Source organism: Amblyraja radiata, chromosome 22 (genome assembly GCF_010909765.2).
Source record: "Amblyraja radiata isolate CabotCenter1 chromosome 22, sAmbRad1.1.pri, whole genome shotgun sequence".
Taxonomy (NCBI): Eukaryota; Metazoa; Chordata; class Chondrichthyes; order Rajiformes; family Rajidae; genus Amblyraja; species Amblyraja radiata.
In genome coordinates, this window is record NC_045977.1 from 8574316 (window position 1) to 8594707 (window position 20392).

General features: G+C 37.7%; 2 protein-coding genes across 6 annotated transcripts in view; one reads left to right on the forward strand and one right to left on the reverse strand.

Annotated features, from left to right (window-relative positions):
- Positions 1-9320, forward strand: part of mrtfb (myocardin related transcription factor B) — a 182682-nt gene extending 173362 nt beyond the window's left edge. For all 5 annotated transcript variants that reach the window (XM_033040313.1, XM_033040312.1, XM_033040314.1 and 2 more), the window contains 4 exons: positions 2056-2214; positions 3643-3786; positions 4717-4777; positions 6505-9320. In XM_033040313.1, coding sequence (XP_032896204.1) covers positions 2056-2214; positions 3643-3786; positions 4717-4777; positions 6505-7043 — 903 coding nt within the window. In that variant the 3' untranslated portion in view covers positions 7044-9320. The remainder of the gene's footprint in view (positions 1-2055; positions 2215-3642; positions 3787-4716; positions 4778-6504) is intronic.
- Positions 9321-15970: 6650 nt separating this feature from the next.
- dcun1d3 (defective in cullin neddylation 1 domain containing 3) overlaps positions 15971-20392 on the reverse strand; it is a 62985-nt gene continuing 58563 nt past the window's right edge. The window contains 2 exon segments of the mRNA XM_033040318.1: positions 15971-18200; positions 18203-18423. Of these exon segments, the coding sequence (XP_032896209.1) occupies positions 17905-18200; positions 18203-18423 (517 nt within the window). The 3' untranslated portion in view covers positions 15971-17904.

A 20392-nucleotide genomic window follows, 5' to 3' on the forward strand; every position in this document is an offset into this window, starting at 1 on the left:
CTAGCCCCCCATTTAAGGTCCTTGGAGATGATGGTTCCCAGGAACTTAAAAGACTCCACAGATGTGACTGGTGTTGTTGATGGTGAGTGGGGTGAGGGGAGGGGGAGCTCTCCTAAAGTCTACAATCAATTCCACGATCTTAAGAGCATTGAGCTCTAGGTTGTTGCGACGGCACCAGGACGCCAGCTGTGACACTTCCTGTCTGTAGCGTCAATAAACAAACAGACAAACAATGCTGCTTATGACAGACCAGATAGCGGTGAATAATTTTAAGGTAGATTATGAGTGCAGTATTGATTTTCCAGTAACCATGTTTTTAGATGTTTGGTAAATGAGATAAGGGTTGGGTGATCCCGTATGATGTTTGGTATCGTGTTCCCGGTCTACGACGCTCAATATGAAAACACTGACTTCCCAAAAACACTTTTCCTAAATGGGACTAGACTATCACCATTGATTAACTTTACTATAATTTCTGCCTTAGCTTGAAGATGTGTGCACACAGGAGAGCAACCTGCTTTACACTTGGTATATTCTTTTCACATATTCTATACATTTCATTTGGCTTTTGTTGTCAAATAAACACTGTTACAGAAGTGCATAGGAAACAAGATCATATTCTAACTTAGGGTGATTTTATACTAATCAAATCCAAAGTTTGTTAAACGATTGCACTGCTTCACTGTACCTTATACTTGGGTTGTGAAGCTGACCTCGTACCCCACCTACAGCTGCCTTTGTCTTGTGCCAGTCTCAAGCTCTCTGGCACATGGATCACCTAGAGTCATACAGTGTGGAATCAGCCCAATTTGCCCACGCCGACCAATATGCCCCATCTACACTAGTCCCACCTGCCTGTGTTTGGCCCATGTCCCTCTGATCCTATCCTATCCATGTATGTGTCCAAATGTGTTTTAAACATTATGATAGTACCCACGTCAGCTACCTCCTCCTCCGGCAGCTCGTTCTATATACCCACCACTGTTTGTGTAAAAAAAAGTTATCCAAGGTACCTATTACCTATTCCAGCACATTGATGATAATAAAACCAGGTTTGAGTCTACCTTTGGGAACATGTTACAAAGATTTAATAGGTACCAGTCTCACGTTCTCTGGGATCACAGCTTCTGGAAAGATTGTTTTGACCATAGACAAATGATAGACCAAAAATCTGAACTGCCACCCGCTTATATCATCGTATCTTCCAGTCTTGTTATTTTCAATGCTCTGTTCATCCACCTTCCATATGTGGAATGGCTTGAAGACTATCAGGTGTTTTGGGGAACCTCCTGTACAGTCTGGGCCCTATTACTAGTTTCTTAATTAGTTGTTGAATCTTTGTGCAAGCATATTGTTTTTTCTTGTACTTTGTACAGCTGACGCATGCATTTTAGTCCTATGATTAAAAGAAAACATTTTTAACTGGGCAAAATGTACAAAGATTACTGTAATACTTCTCCATTTTAATCATAAAATCTGCTTCATTAATCACACTGCAGATTCCTGAAACCAAACATAGAAAGTCAAGAATGTTTAATTATCATATGTTGAAATTGAGGTCAGCTTCTGAGCCAAAAACTGAGATTCATTAAAGCCATGCAATAACTAGAAGTGCGTTATTTAACAAGTTTTGATTCGATCAGTGTAAAATCACTCCAAAGTTAGAATATGATCTTACTCCATATGGATTTATGTATGTATCAATGAGTACTTGACTATAAAAGTCAAATGAATAGAATGTGTGAGTTGAGTATGCCAAGCGTTAAACTAATGGCCTGATATGTTCCTGCATTTTCTAGCCAAGACGGAAATTCTGGCCTTTGATCTTTGAGAACGTGCTGGGGTCATAGACCCAATGTCTCTCTTAATGCTACAGTGGAAGCCAAAAGTGTTCTAGTTTCATGATTTACTACGTTTCCAATTGTTGACAATGCGGCATGATATGGCTTAAATACTCCAGATCATATTTATGGAAGGAGTATGGTGTGTGTTGTTTGCAATGGGAGTAACATGTTTTTTTTCTGAGACCACTTTACTGTGTTTTGTAAATTGCAGGTTTTTATATCCACACCACCATCAAGTGTATTTCCAAACCACATTCAAACCACAGCATCAGTGCAGCAGTGTTTCATAAACACTTCAGCAGGTAATGTTCTTCAGCCAAGGACAAGCAGTATTAATACACCTAGCAATGGACTCAGCTCTACACAAAAGGTAATTACAGAACCAATTTCAAATTATTAGAGGATATAATGGCAGATTCCCATATCTTATTTCTTTTCTGCTTTAAAGTTAAATATTTGCTGCTTTCTCACTTTGGAGCAACAAATTAGTCTCCACCTATGGACAGGATAGCATCCCCTGTGTTAATCATTTAAAACATATGAGTTGCCTGAAGATCAAAAAAACTGCAGATGCTGGTATTCTGAAATAAAAACACAAAATCTAGCATCATAGATTTTCTTTGGTAAACCTTATTGCCTTTGGGAAACTTTAAACTTCCATTTTCTTTTTCGCATTGGGGCAGCAGTTATAACGATAGTTTGCTTTGAAAATTATAATCCAATTGTGTTTGCATTTATCGCAGCAGGTTTACTTTACTTTAGCTGCATAAAAAAATGCTTCAAACTTTCTAATATCCTTTTTTATCTGGTTTTCATTATATTTTGAAATCTTCAAAGGAATTTAAGTTATTGGATGTTTAATTGCTTAAGATTCACTAAATAGAAACGTATTCCACAAATTATACTTCAGTGAAACTTGCATAATCCAGCACCCTCAGGACTGGCAGATTTTTCAGACTTCTGGTTAACAGTTTTAATTCACTTCTTTTGGATGTTACACGGCAGTAGGATATATTTCCCAGTGATCCAGGGCAGGAATGCATTTAAAGAGACCAAATGAGTTTAAGTGTGGAAATGGGACCATGGTGAATTTAATAGGAATGTAGAAGACATCACCCAGAGAGTTTAAAGGAAGCTTGGGAATCAGGGTTGAAGGAAAGCGTGGGAACCAAGTAGGCCAGATGCGGAACCATCAGGATTTCCGAACAATAGTTAGCGGTTTATTGGAGGAGTTCTTTGAATACTTGACATGTGGACTGTATTCTCACAATGCATTTATTCATCTCCAGCATTAAGGCTTAGTTACATTCAGCCCACCTGTGTGGGGCAGACGACATCATTCACATGCCCGACACCAACCTTCCAAAGCAGACACTCTGTTTCAGGTTCAGCAGTGTCATGAGGTTACCAAATGGGAAGAGGGAATGTGTAATATATCCCGACCAAATTCTGTGCCTCGTGATCGCTTAAAATGGAAAAGGAGCGTTCAAGGGGATATTAATTACTTTGTCCTTTCATTAGAGCTCCACAGATGCTCATCACTGGGCTCTATGGTTGCATGTACACCAGTGAAATTGCCTAAGCAGATAATACAGACATTACATTTACTATATTGTAAAATGTAGTAAATCCCTTATGGCCGTAAATACTTTGTGCTAATTTCAGTTTAACATGAACTGAAATCATTGCATTTTCACACGATTCACTTATTGATAAATAGGAGAACAGTTCTGTTAAGGTATAATTTATTCCTTAACAATTTGTAATAATCTATATTCTGTTATCCATCTCTCCACAGTCTGCATCATCTGCCTCCCCATCTCGGTCCCAGCAACCATTTTCAATCCATTCCCCGGTCTTTAGTAACGCTGTTTCGAAGACGAAAGATCCTCCTCGATATGAGGAAGCTATCAAGCAGACTCGCAATCTAAAACAGCAGGAGGTAAGAAGGATCCATGATATTTAATGTGCTGTAACTGGCTCACAATCTAACATTATGTATTAGGGTAGATAGTCTTGTTAAAAAGGTGCATTGAAGGATAGAAATGAGATACAGCGAGTCTTTTGAGGAAAGCAGCAGGTTTACAACTAGTTTATTTCAAAGGTGCTGTATAAAAGTAGATTAATTTGGAGCGAAAACAAAATTAGATTTTGAAACCAAGGCTGGTGTGATCTGGGCAGAGGAAGCTGCCCACACTCCACTATGCCTTAACATGAGGAGCACCCAATTTTAATGTGATGGCCACAATTGTGATTGGAGAGTGAGCACAGTGGTGCAGCTAGTAGGGTCACTACATCACAGCGCCAGAAAGCCAGATTTGATCCTGACCTTAGATGCTGTATTTGTGGAGTTTGCAAGTTCTCCCTGTGGTGCTGTTTTCCTCCCACGTTACAAAGACGTGCTGGTTTCTAGGTTAATTGGCCTGTGTAAATTACCCCTAGTATGTAGGGAGTAGATGAGAAAGAGGGATAACATAGAACTAGTGTGAATGGGCCATTGATGGTCAGCGTGGGCCGAAAGGCCTGTTTCCATTGCTGTTCCTCTGAACTAAACTGAACTGAAAAGCAGGTGACATTCCCTGGACAGCTCTAGCGGTTTGCAGACGGTTTGCACACTAATTGGAATGGTAGGCAGTTTGAGAAATTTATAATTATTTAAGAAACAATTGAATATTGTCGAGCAAGCTATAAGAGTTTTCCAGATGTATAAACTAAGGTTTTCTTTATCTGCATTTATTGAGATTGTAAAGTTGGTTTCCAAGTTAATATCGCTGCCCTCTAATCACGCTGCATCTCATCTACTTTGCACCAACACGGGCAATGAACTAAGAATACAGTCAGATAAACTAATGATCTAGTTTTGTATTTTAAGGTGTTCACCGCACACAGCCAGCAGATGGATGACCTTTTTGATATCCTAATTGAAAGTGGAGGTAATGTGAATTAAATATATTAACATCAGAATCTGTCTAATGCACTAGTAACATCTGAAAGTATGATCTTCCTCTTTCGTTAAATAGATATTACGTGTATAATGAACATTCAGTCAACTTCCACCTAACCTGAACTGGGAATTGAGTGAATAGATGACTCTATCATGCATGTCTCATAATTAGGTGTAAGAGTGGTTACAACTAAAAGATTTAAAGAATGCAAGATTATACAAACCATGGAAGCAATAGCATGACGGTTTAGACAGGTTAAGGCATCTATAAACACATGATGCTTGCAAAGTGCATTTTATGATATTGGAAGTAGACTACATGTTGAGGAGGTGACAAAGAAGATTGATGAAGGTAGGGCGGTGAATGTTGTGTACATGGATTTTAGTTGGGGTTTTGATAAGGGCCCTCATGGTAGGCTGATCGAGAAGATTAAGATGTGTGGTATTCATGATGATGGTCGTATGAATTCAGAGCTGGCTTATTCATAGATGATACAGGGTTGTGGTGGAAGGTAGATGTTCTGGCTGGCGTTTCTGTGACCAGTGGAGATCTGCAGGGATCTGTGCTAGGACCTCTGCTGTTTGTGATATATATACATGACCTAGACTTAAATGTATGTGTAGCAGACCACACTAAATTGAAAGAGTTGCAGACAGTGAGGAATGCTGTCAAAAGATACAGCAGGATGTAGATCAGCTGCAGAAATCGGCCGAGAAATGGCAGATAGAGTTTAACCAGAGGGATTCAGCTCTGGATGAGGTTGGATAGACATGGATTGGTTTCTCAGGAATGTCGGAGGTTGAGGGGAGACTTGATAAAAGTAGGCATAATTATGAATGGCATTATGGTGGACAATTGGAGCCTTTTTCTCAGGATGGAAATGTCAAAAACGTTGGACATGACTATAAGGTGAGAGGGGGAATGTTTAGTGGAGATGTGCGGGGCACGATTTTTTATAGAGAGAATGGTGGGGGGCTGAAAACCATTGTCGGGGGTGGTGGTGGAGGGAGATATGATAGTGGAGTTTAAGAGGCTTTAAGATAGGCACATGGTTGCGCAGGGAATAGGGGTATATGGATCATGTACAGGCAGATGAGATCAGTTTAGGTTGACATCAGGTGCAGCACGAAAACTGTGTCTTAGGGGCCCGTTCCTGTGCTGTTCAGTTCTATGTTTAGTTTAGTTATTCAGTGCGGAAACAGGCCCTTTGGCCCCAGTCCACGCACATTCCCACTATCCTACACACACTAGGGACAATTTACACTTATACCTATTAACCTACAAACCTGTACGTCTTTGGAGTGTGGGAGGAAACCCACTCTTCTCCGGCACTTGCATCATAACGTTCTCCACATGTGAACAGCCACTTTCATTATGATTGATATCATTGTAATCTCATTCAAGAACATGTCCTCATTTCAATTCATGGCATTCTTATGATTTTTCTCTACTTATTTTAAGAAATTATAGTATAACTCTTGGAACAATCGCTTATAGATTGGGGTAGAAAACATGAAAGAATATTGTTTTGTGTTTTTCAATGATCTATGTTTTTTTTTGCCTTATGTTTTGCAAATAAATGCATTATTGCACTATAGTCATTCAAATAGCTTATGTGTAAATCTTCAATTTGATTATTATTTAATTACCTATTACAGTAAAATCAATAGAAATGCTTTTTTTTCTTATCCTTACTATCTTTTGTTGTGTAACAGAGATTTCACCAATTGTCAAGGAAGAATTGTTCCCTGCTACCAAGATGAGAGCTGTTGTTGCCAATATCTCCTCCTTGCCCGTAAACTCAGCATTGTCACGTCCACCACCACAAATTCAGATGCTTCCTCGTCCATTGTCGATGGAATCAACCAATAATCTCTCAATCAGTTCAGAAAATCAACTGGAGGCCTTTCTGGACGGTACAATGTCATCCAGTGACAATGTTCCTCAAATGTCTATCAACCAGGAGAGCTCAGACACTCTTTCTTTAATGGAGGATCTTCAGAATGACCTACTGAATACATCCAGCATTCTGGATCAGCACCATTCTGTGCTAGACCCCTGTGATATGCATTTCTCTGATGAGAGTTCTTGCCTCAACTTGGAACTCCCGGACAGTAATTTGGACAATATGGACTGGCTGGATCTGACGATGCCAGGTTCAAGTACAGGACTGACTCCTGTTAATAATGCTGCTCCTAGTGTGTTTTCCACTGATTTTATGGATGGTCACGATCTTCAGCTTCATTGGGAGTGATGTAACCAGGCTTGCAGTGGTACTCAAGCAAAAAGAGTACGTTTTCTTAGTGTTGTGAGTCAATCATCTAGCAATGGTTAGCACCTAAAGCTAGTAACAAAGAAAGCCAAGATGAGATTATCCAGCCTGGTCCACTTGACTGTTACCAGAGAGAAGAATGGGTAGTGAAAGAAACAATACTTCATGGCAAGCTGACAATCTGGCCATATTAAGACTTCTTATTTTTATGTCACATTTAATCTGGTGTCAGTGGTGAATAGTTACTGTTCTATTGAAATTGGAAAGAATTTCTTCTTCATGCAAGTGAGCTTTTCTGTGGCTGGCTTGAGCCAAATTGCATGATATTGTGGAGTTCATTACACTGGCTGGTTCAGTGAATTCTTATCAGTCTGATGAAGCACATTATTTTAAAGCCAGAAATGTTTTTTGAACCAATTATTAATCTTTTCCAAATTTGTACATTTTGTGTCAATGCTCTTTCTGTAATATTTTCATCATTGTATTACATCAAGCATATATGATTGTCTAGGGCTAGGGTAAAACAACCATTATGACCAGGGAGACTAAAACGATGGCATCTTGAGAGGTTAGGCATAGGTGTTTTGGTCAATACTAATCCTGCGGGTTTCCTTTGTCAGAGGCCCTTCTGTTTTAATTCAAGCAGATTCTTCGTGACATTTAGAATCTGTTCATTTCGAACTCATCAATAAGGTTGTAGTTTGTTTTCGACAAAATTATCGATGAATTTTAATTTCCAAGCAATTTCATCAGTACACAAAAGTGCTTGACCCTCTGTAACATTTAAACAACATTAAAGATAAAATGATCAATTTGAATTATTTCGATGCCAAACACTTTCCCACTTTTTCTAAAGTTTGGGTGGAATGAAGCAAGTAGAATGATTCAGCAATAGTCAAGTGCTTGATTTGTAATGTTCCACACACGCTGACCTTGCTGTCTTATAGGAGGCAGCACTGGACAAAACAATCATGAATATATTAGTGCTAACCTAATACATGGTTTCATATTTACCAAATGTCCCCATGGTAGTTAAATATTTAACTTTTAAAGATCCATCTTCTTGAAAATAAAACTGGGAGAGCCTTGTTTTTATATAGGAATGAGGGATTAAAACACGTCATGTTATTGACGTATGTTATCGCCTTATTGACGTATGAGGCTCTGCTTGCTTCCCAGAACAACAGGATTTGCCAAACACTTGATGAAGGAAAAAAATTATAATGTTGAATGCAATGTGATATTTTGAAATGTGTGTCCTTCCAAAGGAATTGATAGTCACTAATTAGCCAAAGGGTTTATAAGTAGAGGTACAGATTTTATAAATCAGAGAAAAAACTGCAGTTTTTAAAGCTAAAGCAGGATGAGCAATTTTGAGAAGGAAATTGTATTTTCTATATTTTAGTGGATTAAATTATAGTGTAAAGGAGGTGAATTTATAATTTAAAAATAATTGCCTTTACCAAGAGAAATATATATCTTGCCCGTCAAAAACAACCTTTGAATAGTTTAGCGCATTGATTTATGTCATGCTGTTCTAATCATGCCTTTGATATTGATTTGTATCAAATGGTTAAATATTGGGGAATGTGGGATTGTTTTGACTTCTGCATTGTGGTGCAACAGACAGTTTAAAAAGTCATTTAGAGTTTGAATGTACTTGTTGTTTGAAGTACTTTGTCATCATGATTCCCACAGTTCTGCTTGTATTGGTATTATCTTCACATGGGATTATTGATTAGGCCCATTGTTTGGATTTACAACTAGATTAACTAAAAGCACAGAACCAATTGAAAGCCAAAAATGTAAATGCCATAGAATGTCTTCTCAAAGTAACACTAATTATATGATTATTTTTGCACACCATTGAAATTTGAGATCAGTAATGTGATAAATGTCGCTGTTCCAGAAAAATGAACCATTCTTAAACTACTCTGATGTGCTGCCATAGCTACAAAGGCACTTCTATATTCACCTTGCATCTTTTGTCGTGCTTTGTGCTTGGTAATGTTACCCCACACTCTGCCTATTCCAGTCACACTTGACCTCTGTCAAACCTGCTCCCATGTCATTGCCAATGTTGCATTTAACCAGTCATTTGAAAATAGAAGTTTAGGTCATTGAATCTGACAGATTCCTTGCCAATATAAAAATAGCACCAATCTGATGTTTGCAATCTTGTAATAATGATATAACCTATATTTGGGATTAGTGTTCAAGATCCAAACTGACGTTGGATCGCAGGATAATGGTTTGAAACACCAATATGCTTTGTCAATGCACTATCACACATACTTAATGGAAGTTTCATCAGTAAAAGCATAATCTAAATCAGCCAAAGAATATTAGACAGAATGGGAGGGCAAATTATGAATAGACACCATGTTTGAAGGGGCGATTGAATATACTAATGAGAAATAATCCCTTAAAATGCAAAAAAAACCCTGCAGTTTAGATTTGAAAGAAATATGAGGGGTTGTTATATTTTTGTGACAAAGTATATTTTCAAAGTAGTGATCGATTAATTCCTTAAATGCAGTTTCATTGTAAAGACAAGGCAAGATAGTTTATCATTTATGAATTCCTCACAATGATTGTAGTCCTAAATCAGGTCAATGTCCAAATATTTGAGAAATTATGCAGGACTGCGATTGGGCAATGTTATGCCCCATTTTATCCAATCATGAATTCAAAAAGCAACTGGGTGAAATTCCAATCATTAAATATCATGGATATGTTAGTTTCTCCTGTGCAGGCAGGAACTGCAGATGCTGGTTTAAACCAAAGATAGACAAAAAAGCTGGAGTAACTCAGCAGGTCAGACAACATTACTAGAGAGAAGGAATAGGTGACGTTTTGGGTCGAGACCCTTCTACAGTCAGGGGAAAGAAAAACCTTTCCCCTGACTCTGTCTGAAGAAGGGTCTTGACCCAAAATACTACCCATCCCTTCTCTCTAGAAATGCTGCCTGACCTGCTAAGTTACTCCAGGATTTTTGTGTCTATCTTCTGTTAGTTTCCCCTGTTTATTCATGCCGAAAAAAACGTCTGGAGGAATTTAGTGGTTAGGCAGCATCTATGGAAGAAATTGATTAATGTTTCAGGTTGGACCATTCTACAGACAGAGTTCCTCCAATAGTAGGTAACTAGCTTACTAACAACCCTCCACCACCCATCCTTGGGCTCCACCTAGATTCACACTATTTCTCCCCTTCCATCTATATTCCTTGCTCTGGTGCCATAATTTGTGTCTTTTCTATCCTTATCTCCCATTTTCTGTCTTTGTCCTTTGACCAGACCTCTGCCAATCAAACCCATCCCCTCACTTGTATCCACCTATCATTTGCCAGACTTTGTACTGCCCCACCATTCTTCTTGCTTAATCCTCCCCACCACAATCAGTCAGAAGAAGGATCCTGACCCCACACTGTCACGTATCCATATTCTCCAGAGATGCTGCTGGACACAGAGTTACTCCAAAACACTGTCTTATTCTGTAAATCAGTATCTGCAGTTCCTTGTGTCTCCTCCAGCAGTTTGCTTTTTGCTCAAGATTCCAGCATCTGAGGCTTTTGACATGATAAAAAAATAAGATTTATGTATGTCTAAATGTAAACATTGTGACATATAATTGTGCATTGTTGATTTCACAATTAGGTGGATAGCAAAATCAAAACATTCTAACTTATGATTCTTTAAATTAAACTACAAATAGCTTTGATAAAGTTACCAAAGAAAAAACAATGCTTTTTTTTTTCCCTTAAGGAGTTTTGAGTGCAACTCCACAATCTTTTTTTCCCATAGCCATACTATGTTAGCATCTCAATTTAATTTGAAATTGGTAAATTTCCAAAATTGAAATCTTACACATTTTAGCACTAGATATATGATATGGTCTTTGGAAATCCAGAAAAATAAAATGTATGCGTTTGTCTATATCAAACCATGATGCCTTTTTCAGTACTGTTTGCACCCATGTGAAATTTCATATCATGTTCAAATACTCTGGTTTTGCACATTTGTATATAAGTAATGCATATTTTTATATGTGTGGTACATATACTTGCGACAGCTTTGTAAATATTGGCAGTGTTGTAGTTACTGATATGTATCAGAAATTTATCATTACTGCTGTGTTTCAATAAAATGTTACTGTCCTGTGCCTTGCTCTGCGACTTATAAAATGGGACCAGGTAAAATTCAAACATGTTTTTATACATAAGCATCAAATATACTGTTTCAGCAGCCCTGATCAAGTCCCACATTTTATATTTAGGTGTGTACATAACCACCTGTTGTCAATGCACAAGTGTAACCTCAGCGCATAAATGATAGGGCCATGTGATCTGAACTATATTTTACATCTTTCCCATACACTCATTCTCTGATCTTAACAGTTTAATTGATCAGCAGTACTAATCTTTTATTTCCTGAGCATAAGAAATTGGACTAGCCCTCCGTCTGTTTCCTACACAACCGGCTGTCAAGCCGAGTGAATTCTCACAAGTTATCCCTTGCTGAGCTTGTGAATAGATTGACCCAATTATTTAAAGGCATGTGTACTCTGAGATCTTAAAATCTAACTTTGGTTGTCTTGAAAGCTCGGGTTAAACAAAAATGGGATTGTTTTCATCCATTCGATGAAGCTGTGGCAAGGTGTCACTGTTGGTAATTAAATGGCTGCTCCAGCATTAATGCCAAGAGGTTTATGTTACCCCCCACCCCCACTATGGAGACTTTCCATGTGATTAATGGTTGTAACTGGCTTTTGCCAACAAGATCATAATTTAGCTAAACAGCTCATGGGTTTTCATCTTAACACCATCTTTGACTCCATGTCCTTTATTTAAAATTATTAAATGAGCTTGAAGAGCTAAATATTATTTTATTCTGTTCAAATGCTTGTGTGTTATGGCTGTGAAGCAGGCTGGAATTAGGCTAAATTTGCCTTTAGCTGTGCGTTCTAGTATTTGACATTTCTACCCTGGGGAAAAGACCATCTACCCTCTAATTTTCTCACTTGTGATGTTTTGAACAATTCAATGCATTAAACCACTCCCCTCATGTATGGACAAAGATTCCTGCAATAGGATACTTTCAAGATTGTTTCACCCCTGCCTCCCAAAAAAAGGTAATCTACTTATTACAAAGATTAGAACCATCAAAATAACATGTGTACAATAATAGACAACCTTCAAACAGTACACTATCCTAAGCACATTTCATTTTCAATACTAAACTTACAGAAATAACAACTACACCTGAAAGAAATACTACTTTTTAAACCAAGCAGTAAACATTATTGCCTAGATCTTGTAATCCATAGATTTGATTTTACATATGCAAATTCTGAAGATCCATTTTGTTCATGATGTAACTCATTTCTGGTAAAAAATCTTCCCCTGGGCACTGTGCACTTCTGGTCACGACCCACAATAATGCAGCTGTCCTTCTGGCATCAGTGATCTTTGCAGGTCTATGAGCCCTCGCTTCATGGTGGTACGGTACAGTAATGGTGCCAATGGTCACAGGGTGAATGGAATAGCCATAGGTACACAAGGTATTCATCATGCATCTCAACCCAACATGTTGTCATGGCAACCTTTTCCACAACTACTCTGGTTGCCATGAAGATGCTTTTTTTACAGCTCTGAGAAACTTCAATTTTTGACTTACATCCTCACCCTCGTACCAGCAATGATGGAGCAGCTGCAGTCTCTGCAGACAGCTATTCTCAGGAATCATCCAAGTTACATCTTAATGCAGCAGATGGGACAAAATGCTCATCATTTGATTAACAAACACCAAATTTAATCCAATTCACAGTTATTTTTATGTTCCCCATTTTTTAGCACAGAAAACAGCTGAAAGTTAGTCATTGATGTTAATGATTTTCTTTTAAAAGTTATTTCTGTCATACACCCTATTGTTGCTTCTACCCAACTTTTGAAATTTATCATTGGACACATTTGAACATACATTACAATCTAGGCATTTCTACTCCTGGCCAGTTTTTGACAGATTCAGTGCCACATAGGAAACAGACTTCAAAAAAAGTACATATTTTAACCCAGCATAAAATCCAGTAGAAGATTCAGAGAGCAAAATGTGTCAACTGACTGAAAAAGCAACCTAGGATGCAGTCAAATGTCAAAATAGCCCAACAACTCTCAAACGTCAAATAGCCTGGCAAATGAACATAGTTCCCTCACTTCTTATTTTGTTGTAGGTGTTGAATGAGATAATGACAAAGACTATGCGCTATTGCACCAAACTGTCCCCATTGCAGTTCAATAGGGACATATTTCACATCATTGGATCGGCCAGCTTTACATTATTTAGCAATTACAGGCATCCTCCCAAAGCAAGCTATGCATCTGATGATCAAATTCCCAAGTTGGTAATTTCCGAGAATGTTGCCAGGATCTATGTTTACAACAATGGTGGTAGCATCATAGCAGGCGTAGGCAACTAAAAGGTTGTTGATGTAGTCATGCATCACTGGAGGCTCAATATTTTCAATGGTGTGACTTCCAATGGCAATATTTGGGCTGTCACATGCCTAGCATTGCTTGGGTTGCTGTTCTACCTTTGTTCTGGAATCCCATTCCAGATGTTTTCATTCAAACATAACTAACAGTCAACTACAACATTAAAATATCTAAATTCAATTCTTAAATCAGACACATCATTTAATGTCAGAGACAAATAGGTTTTATTCAATGGCCCTTCCTGAGATAAATGACTGGGAACCATACACTTTCGAGCAATCAAAAACAGAAAATTGAAAAAGCAGAGAGGTACTGGCGATTTAAAAATTGGCCAAGAGCAGTAGGGAACAAAAAGTCTTAATTCAGAAAGTCTGAATGTAGAATTGGTAAGGTTGGATTCCAGAAATAAAACAAAGTACACAACTGAGGATGGCTAATAGGCCACAGAATAAAACCAGTGTTGAACACAATGATTATAAAAAAAATATATAAAGATTAGAAATGAACAACGAGAATAATAAGTACAGGTCCAGGGGATTTAATTTTCATATATATTGAGCAATTCAAAATGGCAAAAACAGCTTGGAGGACATGTTCATATACACTGGAGTCTTTTTCTTGAAAAACACCAACTTTGAAGAACTATCAAGGGGCCAAACCATCGTAGGTCTGTGTATTGGTACAGGGTTAAAAAGGTAAATTGTCCTATAGAAAGCGATTTCAACATGATGAATTTTATAATTAATTTTGTTTCCCAGGTGTTAAACTTCAAGTCTCTGCATTCAAAGTTAAAGCAAATTACAGGAACCAAATGGGGATTTAATTTAAAAACACAAATGTTCCCAAAATAATTAGTAATAACAAATGGTTTAAAAATCAATGGAAATATCTGAGAGACCTATTACATAGATTAACAAGAGTAACAAAACTACACTTAAAAAGGTTACAATAGAATGGGACATTGAAAATGGCGGATATTAAACCATATTTCATGTTTTGGTAGTTTAAAAAAAATACAGAGAATCTATGATCAAATGAACTCGATGAACACAAGTAATTCATATTAATAGTGCACAAGAGATGAATAAAACTAAAGAATCATCTAGACCTGCTGGTCTTCTTCATAATGTGTCAAGACATGGCAACAAAGTTAGTGGATGTGTAGCTAGTTGGCCGTTAGTTAATAGTCCAAATTCTTTATTTTCTGGAACAGTACCTAGGAATTGGAAGGCACCAAAATAATTTTCCTATTCAAGAAAATAAATGTTAAAAACAAACGGAACAGCAGGCCGGTTTGCCGGACACCAGTTGTAGGGGAAATGAAATCTATTGTGAAGGAAGTGGTAACGTGACAATTGGAAAAGCTTATGATTAGTTTTTGGTAAAGGGTAATTTTTTTTGCAATAATAGAATTTTTGCAGGATGTAAGATGGATCCAATGAGGATGTAGAATATTTATATTTACAGAAAGACATTCAACAAATTACAACAAAAGATGTGTTACACAAGACTGAGACTCACGTTTGCTCGGATTAAAGCAAAGCTTTATCGGTTAAAGGACAGAAAACACAGTCGGAACTGGCAGGTTATTTTCAGAATGGCATAATTCAACTAGTGTATTATTATTTGATCTTAGTTATTTTGCAATCTCGATCAGATGGATTTGATAAATGTCAGATGGGGAAGATGACAGGTATGTAATAGGCTATGCACCCTTTAAGGAAATGGCAGGTGAAGTGATAATATGGGGCAAAATAGGAAATGATCAAACAGGTAGAAAAAAAAAATACATTGGTATTGTTGGTATCGTATAAATGTCGGTGTTTACAGTGATAATGCGATACAGAAATAATATTGTTATCATATAGCATGTCAGTTTTGCAAGGGATTAGATGATAATTATATAGAAACTTTATAGTAATTATAAAGGGGCTTTAGCAAGATCTCACTTGGAATGTGGAGTGCAGTTTTGGTTTCCTTATCCAGTGATAGCTATACTTAAAGATGGCTCAACAAAGAATCTGAAGATGAGAAGATTATTATAACAATTGAATGAGTCTACATTCTCTGAAATTACAAGAATGCAAATAAAGTATATTGAAATATATATCTATTTGTAATATAACTTAAGCCGAGTTCACCAGCTGGAATGTCAAGAATTTGGGCATCCTTTAATGAACCCAATAAGAAACTTTCTTTGGTGGAATTCTCCATTTTAGAAGATCGAAAATAAGTGAATGCCAAAGGAATCAAGGAACATGATGACATGGAAGAGAAGTGATTTAGGTGCAGAAGTTCAGTCACATTCGTTTAGAATGGTAGCAGTGTCAGGGCTCCTGTGGGACATGTGGCCCTTCTGTATGATAAAGTTACAAAAGATTTTTGGTTAAAATTGAAAAAGGAAATAAGTTATTGATGATTGAAGTGGCTAAGAATGCAATCGACTCTTTTAATTGGAAAATAATCAGTACGTAAAACATACAAAGCATTTTAACTTTAAATAAATCCATTATTTATACAATATCTGAATACATAACATGTACAGTTGATGGTAACACGACAGTGTATTGGTAGAAACACACCATTAGCAAAATGTTGTTCATTTCAGTAAGTTACCCAAGTGATGCAAGTTTCAGAAATGGAAAAAAAAAAGTATCTTAAGTATGGTAACACAATTAAACAAACCAACAAGACTCACAACAATCCCACAGACCACAGAATTGCAGTCCAGAGTGAAACCACCGAAACGTATTCTATAAAATATACATGTAGCACAAGCTAAATGCACAGATTATATATCAGAATTTTAAGAATTCAATTTGTATTCCAGCCACGGAAAATTCAGGTTTGTTGGTTCTGTTTAAAATCCAAGGTAGGAAGAACTTGTGATCTAAAAGGACAGTACAGACAAGATCGAAAGGTCCTGCAGAAACTATGAAGGAGGGGAAATTTTAAACTGGAAACCAGTCATCTGATGTATTTGTAAAAATCAGTAAAGGTACACACAATAGATGTAACACACCAAACAAAAAGGTGGTAGAATGCAATACGACATGTTAGGACACAAGTACACTCGTCACGTCACCCATTAACTATAAATGTCTTTGTAACAAAAATACAGTGGACAGTTCACAAAATGTTGAATGGACTCAGAATGGGTTAAAAAACCTCATTAGATTAAATAGAAACCTGTAGTTCAGTAATAAATTCAAGAAAAAAAATAAATTCCATTTCAGTTGATTTTAGTTAAGGCAACAGTATTTGCAGGACTGAGCCCGTTCCTTTAAGTCCTGCTGCCTATTGCTTCTTGAATATTCGGTGTTAAACCTGTGCCAAGACTCTGAAAATAGTGCAATGAGCTTTGAGAGCAAACTACCTTGAGACATCAGGGTAACAACACTGTTCCCTCTAGTAAGATGCTAAGGCAGCCATAGATTTTATTTTATTCAAAAGGTTGGTCTTTGAACTCACTAGTAATTGAGGCAAGAATCATCGATGGGGTCATTATGGTACCTGCAGGTGCAATTGTCATTTATGCACATTTTGTGCCCCCAAAGTGGACCGGTACTAGTGAAGATCATCACGCCTCATGTGCCTCAGTTGCACTATCAAAATTGTAACAACTGATTCTAAACCTAACAAGCTGAAACACACCAATGCTTTTATATTAACATCCAGATCACTGTGACTTTATCAGGGGGAATTTAAAATAATCCATATATTTATTAGGTGTACACACAGAAACAGATTGCACAGAGACGGGGCCACACAAAAAATGTGTGTGCGTGTACTGCAAACCCTGGAACCTTGCACCGTGTGCAAGAGTACAGTGCTAACACACTACCAGCTAGATATACTGAAAGATCACAGTGCCAATTCAACTGGCAAGAGTCGAGCACTTTGAATATAGCAATGCTTCTCCAATCCTCGATCAGTAAACTGGTGAATGGTTAATATTGACTCATGTTATATTATTCTCACTGCCACAAGCAGCATTACACACAGCTGTCTCTTACTCATTTAATTTGCAGAAGTGAGCTCTGGCACTATTCAATAGTTTAAATGAAGGAATTCCATAACATCACAATTTTATAAGCAAAGAAAACTCTGCAATAACGATATCAGACTACTTCATACTAGAAGTATTCAAAGGCTGAAACTGATGCTGCTTTTATTAGGGCAACTAGTGAATTACTGCATACTTTTGTGAACAAGCATTTTTAAAAAAGTATTACCCAATTGCTTAAAAAGTGCCTATAAATTATTACAGCATCTTGGAGCCCTTTTAGCAACAAGGCAATTGAGGGTGATGAGGAGCAGTAAACTACATAGATCATGTTTAGTTATTGCTCACTACTCATTATCTGTAACATGGTAGTCTGTAGCAATTTGTCCTAACATTTCCACATTTGCAGCCTCTGTAACTAAATGCAATTTTTCTTCAGCCAGACCCTCTTTTCTTCTTCTTTCCACTTCCCACTCTACAAAAGTGTCAAACAGGCTTGGCCAAGCCTCGTCCTCGCTGTAGTTTGTTAGATCAGGACCTATCACCTGAATAAAATTTAAGAACATGTTCCATGTATCTCGAGAGATTCCCTTTATTCCAGGCGGATTCTCAGTTAAGAAGGTCAGCCAATGGTCCAATATGAAGGTATGTTCTGCGTGAACACCAGTTTCCAGAGGGCAACAGCTATTTCCCTCCGTAGCGATCGCTGGCCTTCATCAGAGTCTAGTCCAAATTGAAATGTAAACCGGTACAAATCTTTGAACTTGTCCTCAACTTTGGCTTCATTCATAAGGCTCGGGAATCTGGTACGAATCCCTTCAATACTGTCTGCATTTAATGCTTTACATCCCTCAACAAATTCTTTCCTGAAAAGAATTAAAAGAAAATCAAGAGCTTGAATCACATTAGCAGAATTATATTAAACAATGTAAAGCATTACTCGACTGAAAATAAAATCATTTAGATAAATTAATTTTTTTAAAGTTAATAATTATTCTATACAAGTAACCTTCACTTATTTTGTACATTACTGTGTAAATTAATGCAGTGACTTAAAGAGACTTTACCCTGGAAATAAATAGTGCCCTCCATAATGTTTGGGACATACACCCATCATTTATTTATTTGCCTCTACGTCACAATTTGAGATTTGTAATTTAAAAAATCACATGTGGTTAAAGTGCACAATATCAGATTTTATTAAAGGGTATTTTTATACATTTTGGTTACACCATGTAGAAATTACAGCTGTGTTTATACATAGCAGCCCCCCCCCACCCGAAGAATTCACACTATAATAAAAGAAAATCCCCAAACACCTGTCCGACAGATCAGAAACACTCTTCAGGAGTCAGGTGTGGATTTGTCAATGACCACTGTCCGCCGAAGACTTCATGAACAGAAATACAGAGGCAACACTGCAAGATGCAAACCACTGGTTAGCTGCAAAAATAGAATGGCCAGGTTACAGTTTGCCAAGAAGTACTTAAAAGAGCAACCATAGTTCTGGAAAAAGGTCTTGTGGACAGATGAGATAAAGATTAACTTGTATCAGAGTGACGGCAAGAGCAAAGTATAGAGGAGGGAAGGAACTGCCCATGATCCAAAGCATACCACCTCATCTGTGAAACACGGTGGTGGGGGTGTTATGGCCTGGGCATGTATGGCTGCTGACGGTACTGGCTCACTTATCGTCATTGATGATACAACCGCTGATGGTAGTAGCATAATGAATTCTGAAGTGTATAGACACATCCTATCTGCTCAAGTTCAAACAAATGCCTCAAAACTCATTGGCCCGCGGTTCATTCAACAGCAAGGAAATGATCCCAAACATACTTGCTAAAGCAACAAAGGAGTTTTTCAAAACTAAAAATTGGTCAATTCTTGAGTGGCCAAGTCAATCAACCGATCTGAACCCAATTGAGCAGGCCCTTTATATGCTGAAAAGAAAACTGAAGGGGACTAGCCCCCAAAACAAACATAAGCTAAAGATGGCTGCAATACAGGCCTGACAGAGCATCACCAGAGAAGACACCCAGCAACTGGTTATATCTATGAATCACAGACTTCAAGCAGTCATTGCATGCAAAGAATATGCAACAAAATATTAAACATGACTACTTTCAAATTACATTGCCGTGTCCCAAACATTATGGTGCCCTGAAATGGCGGCCTGGACACGGATGATGGGGAGAGAGAGAGAGAGAGAGACAGAGAGAGAGACAGAGAGAGAGACAGAGAGAGAGACAGAGAGAGAGACAGAGAGAGAGACAGAGAGAGAGACAGAGAGAGAGAGAGAGAGGGGAGATAGAGGACATAGAGAGAGAGAGATAGAGAGGGGGGCTCGCTCAGAAAATGAAACGGCTTTTAGGTTGCCCGGCGGGACTTTAGATGGCCATTGGCAACCGGGCAAGCGTTAATTTCGAGCCCTGTGCACACTGCTGCAATTTCTACATGGTGAAACCAAAATGTATAAAAATGGCCTTTATTAAAATCTGACAACGTGCACTTTAACCACATGGGATTTTTTTCTATTACAAATCTCAATTTGTGGAGTACATAGGCAAATATATAAATGATGGGCCTTTGTCCCAAACATTATGCAGGGCACTGGACAAGTATTTCAACAGCTAAATTCATGCTGAATTATGACCAAATTTTCCAACATTAATGTTTTGGTAAGTCATTAAACATTACAACCTATAATGCATTGAATTTGTACATTCAACCTGGCTTCTCGAGTTTCCACCCACAACCCAAAGACATAGTGCTGTTAGGTTCTTTGGCAACTACAAATAGATAGTTGGTAGGAAGATCAATGGGAGTGGATGG